The sequence below is a fragment of the Diabrotica undecimpunctata genome, chromosome 4 (assembly GCF_040954645.1).
Source record: "Diabrotica undecimpunctata isolate CICGRU chromosome 4, icDiaUnde3, whole genome shotgun sequence".
In the NCBI taxonomy this organism is placed as follows: domain Eukaryota; kingdom Metazoa; phylum Arthropoda; class Insecta; order Coleoptera; family Chrysomelidae; genus Diabrotica; species Diabrotica undecimpunctata.
In genome coordinates this window covers 31,125,638-31,147,662 of record NC_092806.1, presented here as the reverse complement: position 1 = coordinate 31,147,662, position 22,025 = coordinate 31,125,638, and the positions used below count along the sequence as shown (strand labels likewise).

The 22,025-nt window shown below is 32.2% G+C and overlaps 2 protein-coding genes across 2 annotated transcripts in view; one reads left to right on the top strand and one right to left on the bottom strand.

The window, feature by feature from the left end:
• Positions 1–532: 532 nt before the first annotated feature.
• LOC140439404 (eukaryotic translation initiation factor 3 subunit G-like) lies at positions 533–4,347 on the bottom strand. The gene is made up of 4 exons (XM_072529287.1): positions 4,296–4,347; positions 3,848–4,238; positions 2,270–2,407; positions 533–946 (listed from the first exon to the last, which is right to left on the bottom strand). Exons 2-4 carry the CDS (start codon positions 4,200–4,202, stop codon positions 579–581), a joined length of 861 nt encoding a protein of 286 aa, XP_072385388.1. The 5' UTR covers positions 4,203–4,238; positions 4,296–4,347; the 3' UTR covers positions 533–578.
• Positions 4,348–4,797: 450 nt separating this feature from the next.
• Positions 4,798–22,025, top strand: part of cdm (importin-13-like protein cdm) — a 47,114-nt gene continuing 29,886 nt past the window's right edge. Inside the window, exons 1-7 of the mRNA XM_072529284.1 lie at positions 4,798–5,044; positions 5,708–5,875; positions 7,456–7,608; positions 8,366–8,484; positions 9,475–9,612; positions 12,668–12,863; positions 19,777–19,989. Of these exons, the coding sequence (XP_072385385.1) occupies positions 4,892–5,044; positions 5,708–5,875; positions 7,456–7,608; positions 8,366–8,484; positions 9,475–9,612; positions 12,668–12,863; positions 19,777–19,989 (1,140 nt within the window). The 5' untranslated portion in view covers positions 4,798–4,891. The remainder of the gene's footprint in view (positions 5,045–5,707; positions 5,876–7,455; positions 7,609–8,365; positions 8,485–9,474; positions 9,613–12,667; positions 12,864–19,776; positions 19,990–22,025) is intronic.

Genomic DNA, 22,025 nt, shown 5'->3' with positions numbered 1-22,025 from the left:
AATATTACCTTGTAGTTTTAGTGTTCAATGCTAATGAGAATAAATAAGGACTAAGGACCAAACCTTAGTGCAATCCTACTTTCACATGAAATTTGCACCAAACCTTAGTGTAATCCTACTTTCACATGAAATTTATCAGTCTCTCCCACAGCTGTTCTAGCACTAGTTGTTACCCTCTCATACGTGTCTCTCACAATCTTCACTGGGAACTCCTTTCTTACTCTGTGCCAAATCCAGAATCTCTGGAGAAACTCTACCATATGCTTTCTCGAGATCAATGAATACCATATGAGCGTTTGTTTCTTTATTCCTGTATTATTCCATCAGATGTTTTATACTGAAAATTGTATCTGTTGTGAATGTGTTTTGCATAAAACCAAACTCGGATCTCAATTACTCAATTACTCTCTCACATATTTTCATGGTGTGACATGATGATAGACATGAAAATTAATTAAAGTATTTGTTTAAGTTTTATCTTGTTTTAATTAAATTAAATAAACAAATAACTAAAGAAAGAAAATACTTGAAATTAATTACTCAAAAACTTTTTATTATTCAAAAATCTGGTGATACAATTATTGGTTAGAATTTGGTGATGGCTTGGACCAATCAACATTGAGAATAAGATGATCATAACCATGTCCATGAAGCATTGTGATTGCCTTAGCTGCATCAGAACGAAATTTGAAATGTATATAAGCAAATCCTTTACATCCACCAGTTATCTTGTCTTTTGCTAAATACAATTTTTGAATTGGTCCAAATTGTTTGACCAGATCTTCTAAATCAGTTTCAGTTGTGGATTCACTCAAATTGGCAATTCTGATAGCGCAGGAACTATCATCTCGTTTAGCTACATTAGACCCATCAGTTCTCTTCACACCTCCATCTCTCAAATTAGGAGGTACATATTTGGAACCTTGTTTACCAGTCTCACCAACAGCTAAAACAATAAATATTTAATTATTACCTGTTACTTTTGACTGGTTAAAGATATGTAACATAATTTTTTTTATATCTATAAGATTTGGGAATTCTTGGGAACATTTAAAATCAAAAAGAATAAAGTTAAGAACTAGAGGATAAAAAAGATCTATAATAGCAGCAATATTTTTTTGATTGTTTGTTTGCATTATTTTCGTTTCTTATTTTAAATCCATATTCAGACATTTCTTCATATATTTTAATTTTAATGTAATTATTTTGCTAAAAGATAATTATTTCAATACATGTACTTATTTCCAGTGTTTTGGTCTTAATATTTTTAATAATATTTTGCTCTTATAATAGTACATCATCATCATCATAAGTGGCTCGACAATCCGTTCTGGATCTTGGCCTGCCCACAAAGAAGTCGCCACTCCTGTCGATTCCTGGCAACTTCCCTCCATCTTCTAACCCCTAGAATCTGTAGGTCTTCTTCCACATCATCAATCCATCATAAAATCCAATAACACTTATCAAACCACACAATCCAGTAATTTTTATTATTATATATTGAAAAACTTTTTCTGATATTCAGTTTTTCTAAACATCTTAGTACAATCATCATACAATAAAAACCTTCTTCAATAAATTTCATCTTGTTATTGAGGTAAAGTACTTAGTTCTATTTTTAATTCTTTAGTATGAATTTGGAACTAGTGTTTCTGTTTTTTCTGTAGTTATATTGTTCCCATATTTTTCATTCCATTCTTTTCAAACCTCTTTTTCACTGTCACTCTTTTCAGACTGTTATATATTTTTATTTATGCTTTCTTACTGATTATATTCTTACTGTAACTGTCTTTATGCCACATAACTTGTTTATTTTTGCTTGAGACATATTGTATATTTTGCTGCTGAAACTGTAGTTTTATATAATTTTGTATATAAGTATTTGTCTAATCCTTTAAAATCATTAAGTACATCTTAGTTTCCTATTGCTTATATTGAGTTGTATATACACTGTATTGAGTTGAAAAATGTTGAAATTAAACCTCATTTTTCTTGGAATCTCAGTTTGGTATTACATAATGCAAAGTACCTACATTTCAAACTTTCTTTTGTCATATTAGTTTTCCTATCATTAGATAAACTTATCATTCTATCAAAAGCCTTTTAACATCTATGACTAGCATATATGTGTTACATGCTAGTCATAGAGATGTTCTATATGCTACTTATAACAATTCACCTAGTATGTTAAAAAGAAAAGTAACAAAAATCAAATAAAGAAAACAAAATGCAACATATAATAGTAATAAATATTTTCGTATATACATACCTGCACCTCCAACTGCTGATATTTTCTTATCATCTGGTGGCTTTCCACCAACAAACATAGTGTCCTTCCATGGACATTTTGTAGTCCAATGTTCACCATTACATGTACGACATTTAAAGAATTTCTTGTCACCCATTCCTGAAACAAGAAAAATAAAATTATTTAAAAAAGGAAATATTGATTCTTGGTCTGATACTCTCCTGTGCATGCTTTAGATATAGTTTTAGTCTATTATATTTATACAAGATGTTTGATGATATTTTGTAGCTAAATTCATAATATGTGCACATTATATTGGTGAGAAATAAAGGTAAAAGGTATAAAGGAGTTAAAAAGAATAATTAAAAATACCAAAAAACTGTTATTGATTATACTTGAAATAGAGATAAAAAAGAAGTTTATGAATTAAGTTTTGCAGAAAAAAAGACAATTTACTAGTATTAAGATAAATTAGATAAACATGAAACTAAACTTGTTTTACCCTTTGGCTGTGGTATATAAATGAGAATAATACACTTGTATGTGGTAGTCTTTTAAAGAAAAATATTAAATATTAAGGTATTTATTGCACTGTAAATACCCCAAAGTAATCTATAATAACATTTTTTATTAAAATTTCTTGCAAAGTGCACATGTGCTTCCTCCGCATATTTTTAGGATTTTCAAAAAATAAGCAGACTCACTTAGGCTTCTTAATAAAATAATATAATTTTAAAAAAAATTGAAATTTATTCATGAAATATAAAAAAAAACATATGCAAAATGAAGAAATGTGCAAAGTTTTATTTGTGATACCCCATGAAACATTTACCTAGGCAGAGTCCAGATATCTCTGCACAACTGTATAAAATATCTTTTCGAGTCCTGCCATGATAATTTACCAGGCTAACGTTTACAGGTACATGCCCAATATTCCCTTTCATTGGTTGTAATTGAAGGTGTAGTCAGTGGTAATAATTGTATCACTGGATAGTATGGTATCAGCTGATCTCAGAGATTTATTTCACCCATAAATCTGTTATATTCTATAATAGGAACTGGTTTTTCTTCCTCTCTAGCTCTTCTATATTTTACCATGCTAGATGATTTTTAAACTCAGTAGAGATGAATATAACATCTCTCCTATCTGGCCATTTACCTATCATAATATTAGTTTAACTTACTTTCTTTTTGTCTTATCTGCTTCCAACTTTATATTTACTGCATCCACACCCAGACACAAACACAAATATGCACTTTTTTCTGATTTGATTATTATATTTTTAAACATTCCCAAAATCCCCCAAGATTTTTAAGAATCCCCAAAAAACAAATGCCATCTGTGAGTAGTTTGTGAAGTTTCCTTTATCTCTAGAACTGCTATGATCTCAGTCCTCTGTGAATTCCCAAAAAACCAATACCATCTGTGAGTAATTTGATATTATATGTTTACTATATGGGGAAAAAGTTTCCTGCATCTACTGAACTGACTGTTTACTGTATACCGAGCCAGAGTGCACATAAGAGCCATCCCCATATTTTATCCCCCAATTTATATGTTTAGTTTGGATGTTTATAAAAAGAATAGAAAAAGTTTACCTTTCAATTTGTCCAAAGAATCTTCATCTTGTTTATTATCTTCTTCCTTACTAGTGATATACTGCATATAAACGTCTTCGGCTACGATGGTAGTCGCGGGATTGGGACCAGGTTTATCATTGGCAACATCACCAAACTTTTTCCATGTTTTACGGAGAGCAATTGACTTGGACACAACACGTTTCTCAATTTTGTACGTCCTGACAATTTTAACTTTCTTATCGTCTTCATTGTATTTATATTCAGTAACAATCTTGAAACCATTTTCGAAGACTTCACTGGGTGGTGGCAAGGCACCTCCTTCTAATTCTACCTCGTCAGCCCAGCTGGACTTTATTTCGTCGGCTGCTGGCATTTTTAATCTTAAAAAGTGATTCTTTCCAGGCGATGACTACAAAAATACAATATTGTTAATTTGTAAAATATAATGTCACGTACTTTTACTAACCTAAAGAAAGAGGTTCTTCTTCTTCTTTTTATTCTTTTTTTAAAAAAGGTTGATTTCTTTATTTCAAAATTGACATATGACGCTTAGGCATTTTCACGATGACAGGAGGAAAAATAGAAAAGATATTTCAAATATGTGGTAATTGATTTCTAAAATCAAATCTTACAATCTTGATTTTATAAAACAAAAATGTATAGAGATAAAGACTGTCCAAATTGATTGTGTTTTTATTTCCTTATACCCCATATAAATTTAAGTATAAATTCTTTATGGATGAAACACTATATTTATGAGATATCAACATAACTCTAAAATGTAGCAGGTAAATGACAAGAAAATATTAAAATTATAAATATTCATTGAATCAGATTCAGCCTTTATTAAAAATATATATATATATATATATATATTTCAAGCACAACTAAATTTCAGTTTCAGTAGATTAGGAAAAAATAATATGTGAATTGACAACACTGTTCGGATAGATAAAAATCCAAAATCGCTGTCAAAAATTTTGAGGTTGTGGGAGAATGTTGAAAGCTAAAAAAATATTTATGTTTTTATATTGAAATTCTGAAATTGTATAAAGCAGTAAAATGGAGTTTACAGCAGATAATTTAGAAAAAGCGGTTACTTTATTTTATCGAACTGAAGCTCATCAACAAGCAGAAGCACATCAGTGGTTAACAGAAGCTCAAAATTCTCCTCTAGCATGGAGTTTTGTTTGGGAACTTCTCAATCCTCAAAGAGTAAAGTTATTAAAATCATTACATATCAAGATTTTTATTTTTACGTGTAGGTAAAATGAGATGCCTAATATAAAGGCAAAATGGTTATACAAAGCCATTAGGAAATGTAATTCAAGAAGTCAACACAACCAGCAAATGGCTCAACTCACTCTACTACATAATTGCTATTGTCCCTGAATAATAGCCCCAGTTTCTACTGACGATGAATTATAAAATAATAAGAGCACATTTAATATTAAGCATTAGAGTTTTAGCACATCATACTCTTCACCAGAGACTGTGTCACAAATATGGAACTACTTATGTTTCTTAACAGACATTTAATAGTTAAAATTAGCCCATTCCAACATATATTATCAACTTTAGAAGATTCTAAACCTAAGCTTTTTTTTTATCTTAAAATACTTTAAGAATTTATCATAAAATAATATAATGAATATTATTTGTATCTATTCAGTTAATTCTTGTCTGCTTTATCATTGTATAAGCAAGTTGAAATATTGATTTCACCTAAATATCAAGAGCATTATAGAGAAAGTCAAACTCCACTATAAACCCTTATTTATTGTTTTGAACTTTTAGTATCTCATTTTACTGATTGTTAGTTAATTTTTATTATTGTAGTATTATTACTATTGCTATTTTAATGTATTTATATTTTAGAGTTCTGAAGTTCAATTTTTTGCTGCTACCACACTTCACACAAAACTTATGAAGCATTGGAATGAAATTCCTGAAGATCATTATGAATTGTTAAAGAAGCGAATTTTAGATTCCATAATTAGTTATGCCAGTGGCCCAAAAATTATTTTAAATCGCCTTTGTATTACGGTAATATAAATCTGATTAAGTATATCTTTAGTACATATATATAAAGATGCATACAATATTTTCGTTACATAATAGAAACATATATTATAGCATTTCTCTTTAGAGCATTTTCTTTATCTTAGTATACTTTAACACATCACTTGATTCCTAAAGGCCCCAGGTTGACTCAATCTGAATAAAATTAGTACCTCAGGATAATAATGAGTGATTGAAGTTTAAAACTTGTCCTGTAACCTTCCTTGTATACTATTGACCCAAGAAATAGCAGCCCCCTGCTATACTCCACCTGCTAAGCTCACAAGTGGTGTAAATAGGGACAAATATTATATTGTTGAACTATAGATGACCAAGGATTATACACAATCCTTTATAACTGACTAGAATATTTCCTTGTACCAGCTAAAATTTATATTAAGGCTCTTCAAGTAGCTCTGAACACAGTCCACCACATTTCCTCCTAATAAAACCATAGTAAATAAGGACAATAAAAACAATATTGAAAAATAGCACTACAAAGAAGCTACCCTAACATATTTTCCTCCAGTCTCTACCAATGTTTTCTTCATGAAGAGCATTTTTTTTTCAGAAGCTGTCTGTTATAAACTAGTCATACTGCAGCCAATTTGCTTATTATATATTTGGAGAGTATCTTGAGAGAGAGTGACCTAATGAACATTTGTATAAGATATTTCCTTGTTTTTGGGTACTTTTGTAGTTTCTCAATGAGGCAGCTCATTGAAATCTTCCTTAATATCAAAGAAAGAGGAAAGCACATTCCCTTTGTTGCTAATTGCTATCTCTACATTGGTTAGCAGAGAATGCAATTTGTGTATTTGGCACTGATTTAAGCATACTAAGTAGGATACAATAAAAGTGATTGATCATGTGATGCTCAATGCTTTGGTAGAAGAATATTCACTCTAGCCTCGAAAATAAAGAAGGATGAACTACTAGGCATATAGCTGTCTATATAGGTGATCTGAAGATCTTTTCTCACCTTTGGGATGAAGATCATCCCTTATTTCCCAATCCTAAAGCAAAAATAAATCCTATTGAATTTCATTAGTATAGAAGTTAGTTGTATGATCCATTCTATATGATGCTAATACCTCTAGGCGAATGACATGCTTCCTCGCTGAGAATTTTGAGTACTGTGATGATGTTTGTAGTGAGTGAGAATCTGAGGTTATAACTAGTTGTATTGTAGCTAATTGATTTAGTATACTTCCTCCATTCATGTAACCTTCTGGCTGAAGTTTTAGTACTAACAACTACTTACATATCTGGGTCCAATAGCTTTGTGTGTCCTCCTAAGCACAGTGGTGGCTTAGGAAAATTAGAAATTTAAAAATTGCTGGCCTCTGTGCACCTAAAACTTAGTATGCCTATGATTTAGTATTAATTTAGTATTTAAGTAATTCTTTATTTAATATTGACTTTTCACAAACTGTTTGTGATACTTCAATTGTATAAAATATCTTTTGTAAAAGTTGATTTTTGACTTCAAAATCTGTTACACATTATTGACAAACTTCTGGTTTGGAAATCAAAACAATATTTCAATATATATTATTTTGTAGCTATCTGCTTATATAATTCATACTGTTCCAACACACTGGCCGAAAGCATTTGAAGAACTAGTATCAAGTTTTCAACCGCAATATCTACCAAATGTTGAACCAGAGAGAGTGATTTGGATATTATTAGAAATTCTAACTGTGATACCTGAAGAGGTTAGTGTATAATTATCACAATAAGTTTCATAACATATGCATTTTTTTATTTTCAATGAAAAATGATTTAATATTTTTATGGCTCCTTTGGTATTTATATAATCTTTACATTTCTGTATTACATTATCCACCACCATTTTATTCTAGTTTAAAATGTTATATTAATTAAGATACAAACTCTTTAAAACAACTGGTTAGTTGTAACGATACATTATTTTCTGTGCCATGGTTTGGAATTATTTTGTCCTAGTTTCGTCTGTGATTGCGGCAGACATTATCAAAGATGATGCATCAAGGGTTGGGATTCTCCACCTGATTCAGGCCATCACTAATTTGGAATGATATTGTTGCATATTTATTTATTCATTTGAAAAAGAAATGCACTACCTTCGACAGTGAAGTTTTTTCTTCTGTTCAGTAATAAAACAGTGAAAAACCCAAGAACTGAAATTTTCTTCTCTGGAAATTAATGTTTCAAAATGTGTAAAATATATAAACTTCACATTCTGGTAGCACTGAATATACCTATTAAAGTTTTAATTTTAATGAAGACTCTTTAATCTTCAACTGTTACAGAAGGTACCTGAAACACATTTAATCTCCATTTCAACTGCTCGTGTATTAAACTTGGTTAGGACTGTATGCTGATTCTTCCAAGTTCGTCCTCAGCAACCAAGGAAGAGGCAATGTGCATTAAATTTGTGCATTTTTTCTGAAATTATTAATTATATATAAAATAATATCAATATGCTTTCAGTTTCAAAGAACAACATTGGCTTTAAACCAAAGGAATAGAGTCAGACAAGTTCTTCAGGATGTTTCAAAGGATATATTAACAGTTGTGGAAATGTGTTTGATGCCCATACCTGCTGCAGGGTAAATATAAAATTAATTGTAATTTTTAATTTAACAATAAGTGAAAAAACTGTTCCAAACCAGGTAAGTCATAGTATATCTAATATAATGAATAAAAAGTGAAGAAATAGGCACATAAACAAATAACAAGCAATAGATGATACAAAAATCCAATTTATTATTATCATCATCACACTTATTATCAATGATATTCGTATTAAACAGTAAAAAGAGGCAAATGACAAGGAAATACAGGAAATATATATACTATATAAGGCTAAAAAATGTTAAAGCTAGAACATGTTTCATTATGCAACAACTTACTTATTTACTGTGGATTCTATCAACAGAAAAATCTCAAAGAAGGTGGACCTTCCAATGTGTAACACATTTGTAAAAGAATGATAGAATTTATTACATTTTTTTAAAATTCCAGCTAAAACACTAATAATGGAAAAACAGTAAATAAGGAAAAAAGAAACAGGCATGACCAATAAAAAGTATAAAATGTAAACCTCCTCTCATATCCTCTGTTAGTGCACAGCTTTGACCTACCTGAAGAAAATGGTTTTTATTTAATACTTTTACTGTTTGCTTCTAAAATTCTCGAAACACGAGTTTTTGGAATTCCGTGATTGCTTTCTGATTTGCTGTTGTTTTACTTGAAGATCGACCAGATCGCCAATCAGTGTTACAGACATGTGACCATACTTGTTTAAAGCAAAACAATACAAATTTGTTGCTTGCATCTTATATTTTCAACAATAATAAATTGTAATGAACTCAGAAGACAATGTAAACAAAAGACTAACAATGTGCTAAACGCTACTCAAGAGTTCGCTATTCTGGCATGAACTAATGAATGAAGGTAGGCTACTTTGGAACAGGCTTTGTATACTATGAAAACTGCACGAAAACATTTACAACGAAAATAAATAGAATTGCTAAATATATAGTACCTAAATTATAAAATTATTATGTATAAACTTTTAAGTACATATTTATTTACAGATTTAACATGGGTAACTTAACAACATACCTGAATGCATCAAGATGCGCTTCTGCATGGATACAATTGGGAGGTCTAAATATGGATGAATGTAATTCAGTGAATAACCTCCTCATTGATCTTACGTGTTATGTTTATTGGTAAGTACAGAAATTTTAGCATCAATTGCAACTTCTATGTTAAAACAGTTTAATTAACTGAGACTAAATCAGAATCTATAAAACACATATCTTGTCTGTACACCTAGCATAATATATACTGCAGAAGCTAGGCAGTAACATCAAAAAGTAAAAGACTGGTGGAAACATCAGAAATTAAGTTAATTAATAGAATAGCTGTAAAAGCAACCCTAGACATTGAATATAAGCCACATAAGCAAAATCAGATATATTAACAAATGGATACTACATAGAAAAATAAATAAAATGAGTACATCAACAAAATGGAAGCAGGAAATTAGTATAAATCTCTCTCTCTCCCTCCCCCCTCTATCTCTCTCTCGCCCTCCCTCCCCCTTCCTTTTTTTCTCTCTCTCTCTCTTCCTTTCTCTGCTGACTCTCTACAGACCAAATCAGGCCCTGATCCTCCAGCATTTGCTTTCAAGCATTCCTTTATTTGGTTACTCTATCCCGGATATTCACCCTCAAAATCTCTCTAGCATCGTTACTCACTTCCTCTTCCTATGTTAATATTTATTCTTACAAGGTGACCTACTTACTTTTGACGAATCTACTCCACAACGTTGATAAAATGAACTAAGCGCACGAAAAAAAAATGTGACTTCAATTGGATGTAACATTTGCTTATTTTTCACGTTAGGAACTACATAGTAGATTAGAATAGATTAAGAGAGGTGGCCTTTAAGCCTATTCCACTGCGACTTTTTAAGATCTATTGTGGTCCTCTAGTCCTAGATAACATTCTGTAGCCTTCTCTAGTATGAGTACACTTTTATTCCAGTCTTCCCTGCCTGGTATCTTAATTGTGAACTTATTGTTAAAGCTGTATCTCGTAGCTGTTACATCGATAGGTTTCCCCATCACAATATCGGCTTTTAGCTCCTCGATTAGCTTTCTGTTGTCAGTACCATGGATCTGGCTTATATATCGCTGACTATGGATTAATCTGTGCATCACTGATCTGGCTTCGCCCTGTATAAAGATATGAAGTGGTGGTAGATTCAACAGGACCTCCAATGATGCAGTAGGAGTTGTTTTTATGGCCCCCGTAATACACAAGCATGCTAGCCTTTGTGTATTACCTAGCAGCCTTATTGCTTCCATTTGCTGCGTTTTTGTTCACCACGTCACCGATCCATAGGTTATCATGGGTCTAATAACTCTTGTGTATAACCATAGAGTCATTTTGGGGTTAAGTCCCCAATTCTTACCGCACATTCTTCTACATTTGCCCAGGGACATAGTAGCTTTCTGTGTGGTTTTCAGAATGTGAGTATTCCATGATCAACATATACCCCAAGGTATTTTGTTTCTTTGGCAAATGAAATCTCTGTTCTTCCCAGCACCGGTGGTTTTAGGCCTTGCAGTGCTGTTTTTTTGGTGAAGTTGACGATTTGTGTTTTCTGAGCATTGACTATCAGTCTCTCTTGTTTACACCAGTCGTCAACTATATTTAGGGCTGCTTGCATTCTCTCAGACACTACCTGAGCAAACCTGCCCCTGACAACAATTGCTATATCGTCAGCATATCCTAGTAGACAATAAAAGCCTTCTGTGGACAGATTTCTGAAGGGATCATCTACCAAGGTTGCCCAAAGTAGAGGGGACAGAACTCCTCCTTGTGGACAGCCTCCACCTAATTTTGCTTTGATAGTTGCTTTACCCAGAGTGGACATTACTGTCCTATTCTTTAGGGATGCCCTTATCCATCTGCATATTATCCCAGGTGCGCCTCATCTACTCATAGCCCCTATCAAAGAGCTGGTGGTAACATTATTAATGTCCCTTCTATATCTAAAAAAGCGGCCATTGCTATCTCTTCGTCTTCCATTGACTTTGAGATAAGCCTATTTAGATCATCCAACGCAGAGTCCGTAGATTTACCAGGTTGGTATGCATATTGACGATTGCTTAGAGGATTATCTTTTAGCACTTCGTCTCTGATGTACCTATCAAGAAGCCTTTCCAGCGTTTTTAATAGAAAAGAAGATCGGCTTATCGGTCTATATGACTTTGGTGTTAGGTCTGATACTTTACCTACCTTAGGCAAGTATATGACTTTAACCTTTTGCCATATTTCCGGTACGACCCCCTATGCTAAACTGGCTTTGAGGAGCTTGCATACTTTGATCTTTGCTACTTGCAAAGATCCCACTGCAGGATCACTATGTTCATAACGTAGTACATCAAACTCACAATCTAAATCTGAGAAAATATACAAAGTATGGTGGAACAGTGGGTTGACTAAATCTGGGTCCTGCTATCTCAGGATCTCATCTTTGGGGTGCAGAGAGTCAGAATATACATATAATTTGTTCTTACATCTTTATTGTTGACACACTATTTAGAATTTATAATTAATGATATTTGTATAATACTTAATTGAAGATGTATCGGGATTTACTTGAATCTGCGTGGTAATATCGTTGACTACGCGTAATTGAGATTACACCTGTTTTATTACGAGTACCGACCAACTAAACTACATTACTATTAGTGAATTACCTGATTCCTCTCTGTTTCCCTTTTATATCATCAAGGTTGTAGTACACATCGCCTCGTTACTAGGCCAAGTATGTTCATACATAATTGCTTAATCTACAAGGTTGACTTGTACAGTGCATAGAAATGTTAGGAAACAAGACACGCATGGTATCCAATACGTGTGCTCCAGTTTTCTATTGAAAACAAATATTTATTGCGATATAATATTGTTGATACTTCTAATATTTTTGTTGCTTACCACGTAGTTATTTCATCACCTTGTAGAATTCTGCATATTATCCAAGCCTGGAGAATATCATTGCCTACATTTTTTCTAAATAACTTTTTGGGATATTCTGTCCCATAATGGAATTACCGACCAATGTCGCACTAAAAACTCACCCTGTATATATAAGTATATATTATGTAAGTAAATCGATTCTTCAAGTTATTTACAGGTGTTCTTTACATTGAATTTTAAAATCAGCTTACAATATTTACGAAAAGTTTTTGAGTTTCAATATTTTTATAGGAATAAGTCTGATCCAGAAGGTTTGTCTGGTGATGAAATGGATTTGATGGAAATAACAGTAGAGGCTCTTACAGCAATTTTTCAGCATCCTCACACCCACAAGTATAAAAATCATGTGTTTAAATATGCAGCTCAAATACTTCACAAATTCGATAAGATATTGGATGTGGAAAGGAATCAACAGGATATGAATAAAGTAAGTATTGACTAAAGGATTTTTGTTTTGTTGTTTTGGTTATCTTTCCGCAGTCATTGAAGAGCAACTAAAGAATATTTAAATCTAGGTACAAGTGAGATATGTTACACAACTAGAAGAAAATATATCAATAATAGTCATTCACTTAAATCACACTTAATCGCGGGAAGTATAGAAATAACTCTAAATAATGACTTGTTACAAAATATATTTTCCAATATAACAAAAATAAATGAATAGCAACGTTTAAAATTACATTATACAGGAGCCAATAAAATTTATACCTCGTTGGTCTAACCCCTGTCTAGTGAGTTTGGTATCTTTTATTTGGTCAAACATTTTTTTCCTAATCTATGAAACACATTTTTTTTTAATGTAGTTACACTCTTTAGCAATCAAAACACAAATAATGTTCTATAAGCTAATTTGCTGGCTGCAGAGCAGAGGGCTTCTATTGGCTTGCTGAGGTATTCTCCAGTGACAAGACCACTTTAACCGTTTCTCAAGTCAGCTGGCCAGTTTCTTTTAAGTCTCCTATTGGCATTATGTTCTATTAGAGGTTGAAATAAGGGGTTACTGTGTGATTTTAGTCCTTCATGGTGCTTCATGCTATATTTAGTAATTACATCCTGTATGAACGGGATTCTTAGGTCTTCATCAAGCGTTAGGTTTGACACATACCAGAGTGCATCAGTTATCGTTCACAGTATTTTCGATTGGTTTTTTTGAATTATGTATTTGTCTTGCTCGCACATCCTCAGAGTCGGATTCCATACCTCCAGATAGGTTTTATGATAGCTTTATAGACAAAGATTTTATTTTCTAGGGTCAGTTTCGATTTCCTACTGACTAGCCAGTTTAGATCTTTCATTCTTAAGTCAATTTGTTTCCGCTTCGTAAGAATATGTTCTTTCCAATTGATTTTTAAGTCAAGATGTATTCCTAGGTATTTGGTGCTAGAGGATTGAGGAAGTTGGATATTGTTAAGTTAAACTGGGGGACGCTGCTCTCTTCTTAAGGTAAAAGTCACTTGGACTGATTTTGTTCAAATCATTTTAATTCCTCACTTGTTTGACCACGTTCGGATTTCATTCAGTTGTACCTATAGAATGTTAGATGCTATAGTTGTATTTTCGTCGAATGAAAGGATGACAACATTATCTGCAAATGTACCAGTGATGGTTTTATTATTGGAGGGTAGATCTGCTGTGTATAGCACATATAATATTGGTCCAAGAACGCTGCCCTGTGGGACACCAGATTTTATAGGAAAATTATTGGAATTACTTTCATTCACTCTTGTTCGGAATTCTCTCCCACTTGTGATGGGAAGATATTTCTTGATTTTGAAAATCAGGCCTATGTGCCAAACCTTGTCAAAGCCTTGACTAACGTCTAGAAAGGCAGCCTTTATCTGGTAGTGCCTTTATCATCTTGGCTGTTATTTTGTCATGCTCAGGAGATTTTCTAATGTTTAAATATTGAATTTCTTGTTGAACTTCGTTTTTGGTTAGTGGTCTGATTACTGGTATGTTCGCTGGAATGTTATTTATGTCTCTTTCAATTTCAGTGTCTGGAGCTTCGTTGTTGGGAGTAAATACTTGAGCTAGGTATTTGGTAAATAGCATTCTTTTTTCCTCATCACTTCTAGCCCACTGTAGTGTTAGTCCCTATTGGTTTCTAATTGGAGGTACCAGAGTTTTAGGTTTTTTGGAGTTTTTGATCGGTTTCCATATTGATTTGTCGTGGTGAAACACATAAACATATTTTGTCTGTTCTCTGCATTTTTGTAATAGCACTGTAACACTATAGAATGTCTCTATGGTCACAACCCTTGGAGAGGGTGGGTTAATCCCTATCTTAAATGGGAGCATTCATTGGCCCCATTTTTGTTGAGTATTGAAATAAATATTGATTTCAACGGGTCTTGCGGGAAACTTGCTGTTTCATATATGTTGTTAACTAGTTAATGTAGTATATTTTGGCTTTGTTCTTCCAAGAATTTTAATCTTATTCCTTATTCCCAGAACCTGAATATCTCCACATTGTCTAGGAAACATTTTTGCTCGTTGTCTCTGTCCCACAGACTTTTCAAACGTCGATTTTTGGACCGGTTCCTCATCTTTTATTCTTAAGATATACCCGACCCATCTCAATCTGGTGATTTTAATTGTTTTTATGATATTTGGTTCTCTGTATAAATGTTATAGCTCAAAACTAAAACGTTTACTCCATAAGCCATTGTTATTTAGGGCCATATATTTTTGAGTATGTGTCTATCTTTTTGAGTTGTCCCTGAGCCATACGTTGAAACTAATCTTACCAAAGTTTTATAAGTTTTAGTTGTTTCAGTTCTCGAGATATTTTAGTGTTTTAATAGGTCAAAGTAGCATCTGTTGGCAAGGATAATACACCTCTTCTTTAGTTTTTCATATCATATCTTAAATCGACGATAGAACCAATACGCACAAATTCTTGAACAGCTTCGATGGTTTGTCCATGTAAAATTAAGTTCTGTATCTGTCTGTGGAATTGCTATTACTACCATATATTTTGTTTTCATGATGTTTATTCTTCTTCTCATTACGCCGTCTCTTTTCGAAGGTTGGCGATCCAAATGGCAATTGTAGTTCTGGAAACTGCTGCGCGAAATATTTCTGTGGATGAGCGGTCGAACCATCTCCTCAGGTCTTTCAGCCACGAGTTTTGTCGTCTTCCTACTGATCTTTTGCCCTGTACTTTTCGTTCCAGTTTAACTTGAAGTAATTCATATCTTTCGCCTCTCAACACATGACCCAAGTATTGCATTTTCCTCTCTTTGATTATTCTTAGTAATTCTTTTTGTTTACACATGCGACGAAGTACCTCAACATTAGTAACTCTTTGTACCCATGGAATTCTCAACATTCGTCTATATATATACATCTCAAAGGCATCTATTCTTTTTTCTATATCAGAGTCCATTGTCCAACTTTCACAGCCATACAGTAAGACAGAAAAAACGTAACATCTGATCATTCGGATTCTAAGCTGTATACTAAGGTCTGATCTTGTAAAAAATGTTTTCATGCTCATGAATGTTTTCCTTGCTTATTCGATTCTTGATGATATGATGTTTATTACAAGTCCCATATTATTTGAGGCTTACAGTGACTGAAAGTGCTGTTCCTGGGATTTATTCTAATCCAGTTTCTGTATCGTCTGTCGAACTTCTCGAAGATTGGTAGATTATATTGTTGGTTGTGGTTATTGTTTTGTCTAGATTGTCGAGTTTGACAGATATAATATAATGATTCAAAATATCCCACCCAGCGATTCATTATAACTTGTTTATTTGTTAATAAAGTTCCATACGTCTTTACAGTGAGTTGTTTTTGGATTATACATTGTTCTTGTAAAATTGATTTTTTTATAAAATCTTCTATATTCTGTTTCTCCATTTAGATATTTTTCTTTCAGCTGTTTTTAGAAGTATGCTCTTCTGTGACCTGTGTATTCTCTTTGTTTTTTTCTTCGTTTCACTTGTCCTTCCATAAAGATTCTGGTTCTTCTTGCCTGCAGTTTAACATATACCTTAAGTTCGGCTTCAGTAATATCGAATTACTATAGATAAAGTCACGTTGAGATGGCAGTGTACGGATATAGGATAACAGCGTTGCCAATTCTACTGCCATTGTAAGTTTTGCTACTTTTGTAAAATAAGCAGGGCCAAACTCACGGTAAACTAAGATATGTTTAGGTAAGCTAAAGTTGTTAATAGAAAATTCGTGAATGAAATAAATGGTAATAATTCCTAAAATGCTTTTATACATAATACCGCAGTTAATAGGGAAAAAAATATGAAAAATATTCTACAGGTTTTTTAATGTTCTAAATGGTAGATAAAGGATAACTGATGATAATTCCTTGAAGAATTACAGCCAATTTTGCTTTGTTTATTTTTTAAAGAAAGATGAAGTTTGGAAAAAATCATTTTTTGCCTATTTTGTTCCTCGTGCATTTTAGGGAAAAATGTTTCAAATAAATGTTGCAGATCTTAAACAGTTTTTTAATTTTTTAGTTTGTAAATTAAAATACATAAACAAATGACTGAGATAATTGCAAAAAACCCCTAATTGAGGCCCCTAGAACACAAGGGTGTAAGTGCAGTTGCTTATCACTTAGCAACTGATATCTAACAACAGGCACGTACTTTTGGCTTCAAACTTTCTACATTAACAACAATAACACCATCAAAAATTACATGTCATTGAAAACATGCTGAAAACTGAAAAAGTGCTACCTAGGTTTTTAAATTTATATCGAACTTTGAACAAAGATTTTTCAAAACTTTGTTTTTGGCACTTACACCCCTTGTGTTCTAGGGGCCTCAATTGTGCACTAATTTATTAAATGTTCATAACTTTATTTTTTGCATAATGACGTCTAATATAACTACTTGAAATTATGTCGATTAATGAGTTATTTAAGTGTGCTACATTTCAACCAGATCAACTAAATATTTTATTACCTTTACTGAGAAAAGAATACCCCCGAAAAACAATTTTCAATCATCTTCATTTTCATAATCTAGTTCATCTTCAGAGTCATCGTTTAATTAAATTCTAATAGGTTCAATGTCATCTTGAATGTTGTCTACTGTCCAAAAATTATTCTCCAATTTTATAACATGGTTGACGTAATTTTTCCAATGTCCATTGTTCTGTACTTTATCATAACCTTCATAAATCAATGTTTTAACGTCGTTTTGTTTGAAACTTGAATTCTTAGAGGACACGTACCGTTTCACTTCACTCCACACCATTTCTATTGGGTTCAGTTCACAGTGATAAGGCGGAAGTCAATACAATCAATTTTGTATTTGTCATAAATATTTTTAAATACATTAGCAGTTTCCAGAAGTTCATTTTTTAAGTAATCTTCTTCAAAATAAATGTCCTTTTCATAGAGCCACTCCTTAATTTGACGTTTCACCCAATATTGTTTGGGAAAATTTAATTTCCTAGAGTGATAAGATGCATTGTCCAAGATAATGACATTCTTTTTATTTTTTGGGAGATTCGGTATTAACATCTCTTCAAACCATTTTTCAAATAGATCTCCGTCCATCTCTTCATGGTAATCTTCAGCACCTTTTTTGGCAAGAAAAGTGATGTCAGCACCTTCAACAAATCCGTCTTTGTTTCCTGCATGGACTAAAACAAATCTTGGTCCTTTTCCGGTCGGAGTTTTTAAACCTGTGGTAAGTCCATTTACGAAAGCCTGTCGGCTATTTTTTATTGTTGTATCTTGCCATACTTGCCCATTGGTTATTCCAGTATTAACCCATGATTCGTCCATATAAATGATATTGGCTCCTTCGTTCCTCAGTTTCTTTATTTCCCGGAGATAGTGACGCCTCCAAGCGACTATTTCTTGTTTTTCTATTAATATTGAATTTCTACCTTGTTTGCCATATATAAAACCCATGTCGTGCAATAGTCTTCTCAACGTACTCTTGGAAAAATTCGGAAGATGCTCCATTTGCTTAATTTTTTCTAGTACTACGTCAAGGGTTGGAGGAATATTGTCCATAAAAAAACCGTGCACTACTTGTCTTATTCTAGACCGAGTTGCTTCATCATATCTATTCTCACCACTATTCAAATAACCGGTTCTTTTTTTTCTTATAGGAGTTACGAGTGGACCATTTTTACTTTCACTTCTATATCGGAATATCGTTCGCTCAGAGACTCCAGTCATAGCAGAAACTTCCCGCACTATTGTTGATACACTTTTATCATTATTACTGTTTGATAAATAGTTAAAAACATTTAACACTATTTTTTTGCATTCACTATTTAACAAATTACCGTTTTTGAATTTTATTACACTCGCGGCCATTTTGACACAGACACGACACAAACGTCTGATATCAACTGAAAATTCTTTTAATGACTCTCAAGTATTTACCTGAATTTATAATTGCTGGCATTAGACAATAATTTTGAATTTATAAATAGGTATATTTTTTTAATTCTAAATTATTTTTTAATGTCTGTAACTGTAAATGCAGGTAGAGAAAGTGTGTCATTAAAAGGACATTAAGATCAAAAACGGATTATACAAATAATTATTTCATTTCCACGAATTGTAAACAATTTTGAACAGAAGATATAATTCCGAAAAGACCAGATTTCCGAAATATAACTTTCTATTTTTAAAATACCAACAGAAAAATTATATAATTAAAAAAATGTAGTATTTTTCCGTTTCACATTCATAAATATTTCCGAAATTATAATTCTTTTATAGGAGCCGGCCCATAACGTACGATTGTAGGTACGATTAAAAACTGACAACAATGTAGTTATTTCTGGCATATAGAAAGTACAGGCCTATCTCTGGAACGCTGCCATCTGAATGTGAATTTATCTATAATAATTTTGATTCCCGGCTTAAGCTTAGCCACTTTTATACATACAGCATAAGCTATGTGATATTGGTTGCCTATCTAGCAATATCATATATTTAAGTAATTTGACTTTAAAAATTTTATTTCCTAATTTGTTTAATATTTATTTTTTTTAAATTGGAAAATATTTTGAGGTTTCTGTAAATTTTGGTTTTGAGCCTTTGTGCATGTGTTTGATTTAATTAAGAAAGTTAATAAAAAGTATGATTATTCTTATTTTTTTTAAATTGGAAGAACTATGCAGCTTTGGTTTATATTCAGCTAATAGTAGTGAGTTATATGAATTTTTATGTTTTATTTTTACGACAATAATTCTGTCAGAATTTTACCACGTTTAACAAAATACGATGTACTGGATTATTTTACTTTACGTCCCTGCCATAACAAAGAATGGATCCTAAATCCCATCCCAAAATTCCTCATAACTACACATACAATTATGATTTATTTTAATTTTAGGATGTTGTAGCTACATTATATGGTTTAGTAATAGCTATTGGTGACACTCACTCCAGAGTTTTTATTGACAATTTAAAATCACAAGATCCTGAAGCACAACGAGTCTGCTTTGATTTGTTAAATTTCGTACTGAAATGTTCAAATTTACCTGGTTTTTATCCCATAGATGAGTCCAGCAGCACACTTACTTTTGGATTTTGGTACACTTTGCAGGTAAGGATAAAATATATCTTTTAGTTTTTCCTACCTAATTTTGATTCGACTTGTGTATAATTTCTCGTATAAAATTTTGAGACACGATTGAAAACCTTATCAAAGCAAATGAACAACAGAGTGGTTTTTGTGAAGGAAAAGCTTATATTGACAATATTATTTTCGTTTTATGAATCATAGCTTAAAGAACTGATAGAAATACAGGAATAAATTGCATTTGTGTACCTATAAAAAACATAAATCTCAAAGACAACTAACACTGTTTTACCAGATGTATACTGTAGTTGAAACTAATAGAACGCCGAAAAATTAAATATCTAAATTAGAATGTCAATAAATTATTATATTCTAATGGCACAACTATGATCAAGGAGTATGCATCGGTAGAAATAATGACTGGACTTGCTGTAATTTAATGATCGAATTTATATGGTTAATTTTTGCGATATGAAGAATGGAACCAATCTCCATATCAAACAAATTATTCCACGTATCCAATAAATTCGATCTTAATGCCCTTGACAATTGCGCACCTCCCTGAACCTCATGGACCTCATACGTACGAATGCAATAAACACGTGCAACCACGACGCTCTCGGTCACTCGGTCACCAACAGCAAATTTCCGGATGTAATACTTAGGTTGGTTTCATCTCTGCATGGTCCCAAACAACATAACCTAAAGAAGCCGTCCTGTGAAATTAAATCAATGAACAGTAGTGCTCTATTTCAGTTTTTTGTTTTTCTTGTTAAGTCTGTTATGTAAGTAACCTTAAAGTTTTCATAAAATCTAAAAAAACCTACAAATTGTTTTTTAAAGTATGAATTTCACCATTCTTGTTTTTTACTTATAAACTTACATCATTACTTTTGTATTGTATTTGTGTATATTGCAAGTTCTTACTTATGTAAAGCCGTACAAATGCCTATATGCTAAAAACCTTTCAGATAATCGATTAGCTTACGAAACTAGTTCTTTGCGAACAAAACTTTCGATATATTGCCGCAGTCATTTTCGCGTTCTCTCTCTAGTTACCTTTTTTTTTTCTCTCTTTTAACTTGTTATAATACCTACGGTTTGTTGTAAATTTATTTATTTCTTGTAGTGATTTCATAATGTCTTCAGAGTACAGGTTATCCCTTCAAGAAAGATTTTTATTTTTAGTCCCATTCTCACTTATGCTTTTATTTTTTTCTTTTTCCAATTTATTTTATCAAATACCAACTATGACCTATGATCAGTAACCGTTTTCATTATGGTATAACATTTTTCATATATTTGCAATGTAACTTGTAGGACAACCGTTGATGTACCGAGTCCAGTACGAGAGAGAGAGAGAGAGAGAGAGAGAGAGAGAGAGAGAGAGAGAGAGAGAGATAGAGAGAAAAATTTATTGTTTCTAAAATGAGTTACATTTATAAAACACAACATGACACTGTACAAAGTACAAGATACATTAAAATACATACTAACTATAAAATTTGTATAATAACAAAGCTATCAATTAGTTCTGCGTGATGTACCAAACTTGACCTTCAATAAATATCTGAGTGCTCTCTTTTGTAGCATAAAAAGTCTGCTGAAATGATGAAGAGACCAGCTACCCCAAAAGGCAATACCTTATCTCAATTTAAATTCAATCAAGGCCACATAAACACTTTTTGCAATCTTGAAATCCAAGTGCTGTCCAACTGATTTGACAGCCAAGCAACCCGATGATATCTTTTTGCTTAAATATACAGTGTGTTGCTCAAATTTAAGTTTATTATCAATATAGAGACCTAAAAATTTATTTACGATGTCGGAACAAATGCTTTCATTGCCTAGAGTAATGATGTTTAGATCATTCTTAAAAGAAATTAATTTGTTTTTGCAAAATTGAATGGCAAATGATTAGCTTCGCACCACTCTAAGATTTTTAGCAGATCAATTAATAATCTTATTCAGTACCTCAGAGTCCTTGTTTTGCCATAAAATTGTGGTGTCATCTACAAATATAGTAAACCGCCCGTTAATTTCGGAGTTAAATATGTCAT

Coding starts and splice junctions, on each gene's coding strand:
- LOC140439404 (XM_072529287.1), bottom strand. CDS start 4,202: ATGCCAGCAGCCGACGAAATAAAGTCCAGCTGGGCTGACGAGGTAGAA. Junction 2,408..3,847: donor TTCTTTGGACAAATTGAAAG/GTAAACTTTTTC, acceptor TTCTTGTTTCAG/GAATGGGTGACAAGAAATTC. Junction 947..2,269: donor ATCAGCAGTTGGAGGTGCAG/GTATGTATATAC, acceptor TTATTGTTTTAG/CTGTTGGTGAGACTGGTAAA.